At 43.3% G+C, this 3,845-nt stretch overlaps 1 protein-coding gene across 1 annotated transcript; it reads left to right on the forward strand.

Moving 5' to 3' along the window:
- Positions 1-630: 630 nt before the first annotated feature.
- On the forward strand, positions 631-2,877 carry evx2 (even-skipped homeobox 2). The gene is made up of 3 exons (XM_041057692.1): positions 631-1,024; positions 1,433-1,674; positions 2,263-2,877. The coding sequence occupies exons 1-3, from the start codon at positions 631-633 to the stop codon at positions 2,875-2,877; spliced, it is 1,251 nt and encodes a 416-aa protein (XP_040913626.1).
- Positions 2,878-3,845: the final 968 nt, after the last annotated feature.

A 3,845-nucleotide genomic window follows, 5' to 3' on the forward strand; every position in this document is an offset into this window, starting at 1 on the left:
AGAGAAGGGGGAGGGCGAACAGAGGGGAGGGAAACAATAGAGAATCAAAGCATAATAATATTCCTAAATGAAGAGGGAAATGTTGCACCGCTCATTTTATTAATCAGACTGTCAATTTCACCCAAGAGGCCAAACCCAAGAGCAATCTAAAACAGACTCAGATCAACCCAGGGACAAGCACCTCGCTCCTCACTTCTCTCTTCCTCTCCACTTGGATATTATTCGTCTGACCGAAGGCCGCCTCCATCATCAAGTGACAGCCCTCTCCTATTTATTTGCTTATAAACCTGTTACAATAAATGATCATTGGAGCAACGTCAGCCGAGCATTTTAACAACGAACAGCAACCACTTTTGATGAATGACATTTTGCTGCTGTGGGGAGGATGCACGGCTCGTTCTGAGCAGTCGCTCGTCGATTGCATTCAGATTCTTTCATTTTGGCGTCTTGCTTATAAAAAGGTTTAGAGACAGTTATTTAGAGACAGTTGCTGAGTTGCATGCGGATTTAGCTCCGACACAACTCATTGGTGCTCCAGCTCCCCTGGACAAGTGTTGTTTGCGTGCGCGCGCGTGTGTGTGTGTGGTTTCTCTCTCTTTTTTTTCCCCCCTCTTCGTCTTGCACAGCTTAATGATGGAGAGGATAAGAAAAGAGATGATATTGATGGAGAGAGGTCTGCACAGTCCCGTCGCAGGGAAGAGGCTCGCAGACACGCCTGGAAATTCAGTGCTGGAGGCCCTGGAAAACTCTCAGCACAGCGGACGGCTAAGCCCGAGAATAACTTCGGCTTCTCTCCATGGAAATCTCGGGGACATCCCGACGAAGGGCAAGTTCGAAATTGACAGTCTTTTCGGTACACACCACAGCAGTGAAAATACCTCTTCGGCGGAAATTTCATCGTCAGAAAGCAGGAAGAAAATGAGCCTTTATTCCGAAGTTTCGCAAGAATCAGATATTAACAGTGATGTGGAGGTGGGATGCCCTGCGCATCGCTCCCCGAGCCAACACAAGGAAAACAACAAAGGTAAGATTTGATTCTAGTCCGTATTTCCCTTATTTTTATTTGTTTGATCATATTTAGACGATAATATAGCGTAAAATTCTATTATCATTAATATTAGGCTTTTCTTCTAGTCATCTAAAGACAAACAAAGAAATAATTATTAATAATAATAACAACAATAATAATAATAAATATGGATAGGTGTAATAATAATAAAATATTGTCAATAAAAATGTTTGCCTCGACTGAAATCTTACATCAGCCGCATTAGTTTTTGTTTTTTTTTTAATCTTCATTAAGATGTCAAACATACCACAGGCCGACACACTAGTTATTTTTGTATTATCTTCCACAGGCCGACACACAAGTGTATTATTTCAACATTATCAATTGTCAATAACAATTTATTTCTCTTTAATTTTTTTTTAGGTTTTTCAGACAGTAATTCTGGATCCTCAAACACAAGCTCAAACTCCCTCCCGAATATGAACGGTAATTCAACGGGAGGATCAAACAATTCAAATAGCGACCAAGTCAGAAGGTATCGGACTGCTTTCACCAGAGAACAAATCGGACGACTGGAAAAAGAGTTTTACCGGGAAAATTACGTTTCGAGACCGAGAAGATGTGAATTAGCCGCAGCGCTAAATCTGCCCGAAACTACAATTAAGGTAGGCTTACACATTCATCTTCATTAATTCTGTCCACTGTGTGTGTCCTGTTGTGCATGTGTTTGTGCAGAGAAAGACACGATGGAGGTACAAACAGCATGTGGTAATAAGAAGAAGAATAAAAAAAATAATGATAATAATACTACAAAAATATAGTAAACAGTCATTTCTGCTCATGAAATGTTGAGGTGGGAAATTTAGATTTTAACTAATGCACAAAATAGAGCCTTAACATGTTGGTCACCAGGTTAATCAATTTAACCACTATGGGCTACAGTGAATTAATAGCCTGCTTCTAATAAATAAATGAATAAAAATAATAATTATAATGAAAGAAATAACTTCAAAATACTAAATATTTTTACTGACTTATTTAAGTTGGTTAGATTTTTAACTCCAGCAGCATGAGAGAACAGATCATTTTCCTGATGACTGGGTCAGAGCATTTCTAAAAAATGTTAAATAACAGAACAGGACTCGGTGTCTGCCCTCAGCAGACGCTGAACCACTCTCTTCTGAGGTCTAAATGTGGAGCTTGGAAACAACATGGCAGCTTCAATATGGGCCTTGTTTTGACTCTGTGTGTAGGTGTGGTTCCAGAACAGGCGGATGAAGGATAAAAGGCAGCGTTTGGCGATGTCCTGGCCCCATCCAGCAGACCCCAGCTTCTACACTTACATGATGACGCATGCGGCAGCTACAGGAAGTCTACCTTACCCTTTCCACTCGCACATGCCTCTGCATTACTACCCGCACGTCGGTGTCACGGCAGCAGCGGCCGCCGCCGCTGCCACCGGTGCAGCCTCGTCACCTTTCGCCACTTCCATCCGCCCCCTCGATACCTTCCGAGCGCTCTCCCACCCTTACTCACGGCCAGAGCTCCTCTGCAGCTTCAGGCACCCGGGACTCTACCAGTCACCCGCAGGCCTGAATAGTTCTGCAGCGGCATCAGCGGCGGCGGCGGCTGCGGCAGCGGCAGCGGCGGTCAGCGCCCCGTCAGCCACCGGGCCTTGTTCGTGTCTCAGCTGCCACAGCAGCCAGGCGGCGAGCGCGCTGGGCTCCAGGAGCGCCAGCGCTGACTTTACCTGCACAGCTTCGGGGCAAAGATCCGAAAGTGGATTTTTGCCATATTCTGCTGCTGTTCTCAGCAAGACCTCAGTCCCGTCACCAGACCAACGAGAAGAAACTTCACTTAACAGATAACTCGTCACGCAGCCTACACGACCGTTTCTTATTTTGCTCTAGTCCTACTTTAGGGGATAGGCCTACTTTAAATATCACACCTGGGTGAAGCATTCCTTTCTTAGACAGCATTGTAAACACACACGAAAACACACACACCCACACACATAAACATTAAGATTAATTTCTAAAAGTCCGATTCAAGTCCAAAAAAAAAACACTTTATAAAGAAAAAGACATGAATAGCTAAGCACCGAAATTTTTCGCAACTCATAAAAAGACTTTTCTAAAGCCGTGTGCCCTTGTGTTGTGCCAGTATACCAATTTTTATGGACTGTGCTGGATTAATTTACATATTTGGGAGAAAAAAAAATACCGTGCAGTGTACGCATTCTGTCCCCATGCCTCAATCAAGACACCATTTCAAGTGGATGCATTTGTTTCTACAATTCCCACAAATTAAACTAAGGAACTGAGATTGGGTCACATTCCACATCTCAGCGGCTCAAATGTCCAACATCTCAACGTGACAAATCCAGCCTGGCTATCTTGACTCCTCTGGTTTTAAGACACAAACGTGAGCTAATTATACTATCTAAATTTAGATAGCAGAAGGTCCTGCTTTTTCTGCCCAGCAGCATATCTTTCTTCACTAGGCCTAATAGACTGAGATTTTTTTTTTTTTTTTTTTGGCAGCAATAAGCTTCTTCCAACACCCAGCCTCTGCTCTGTAGGGACACCCCTAATCAGCTAGAAGGTGCATATAATTTTGCAGCGCGTCTTTGGTGTCAATTTTTATGTTAATAATGAGAGGATCATGACAAAAATTGCCAATCATGTACCTAGATGGAGCTCCTTTGAATACATGACTGTAAGAAAGTTCCTCGTTTTGAGACCCGCTGTCAAGTGCTAACAACCCGCGGAGGGAAGTCATTAGACATACAAAAGACCTGGAACAAAGCGACAGTCCTGGTACACAGAATGCACTG

Source organism: Toxotes jaculatrix, chromosome 15, assembly GCF_017976425.1.
Source record: "Toxotes jaculatrix isolate fToxJac2 chromosome 15, fToxJac2.pri, whole genome shotgun sequence".
Lineage (NCBI taxonomy): Eukaryota > Metazoa > Chordata > Actinopteri > Toxotidae > Toxotes > Toxotes jaculatrix.

Excerpts from the sequence above, each read along its gene's own strand:
- evx2 (XM_041057692.1), top strand. The coding sequence starts at position 631 with ATGATGGAGAGGATAAGAAAAGAGATGATATTGATGGAGAGAGGTCTG. Across the intron at positions 1,025-1,432 it reads ACACAAGGAAAACAACAAAG|GTTTTTCAGACAGTAATTCT; the intron begins GTAAGATTTGAT and ends ATTTTTTTTTAG. Across the intron at positions 1,675-2,262 it reads TGCCCGAAACTACAATTAAG|GTGTGGTTCCAGAACAGGCG; the intron begins GTAGGCTTACAC and ends CTCTGTGTGTAG.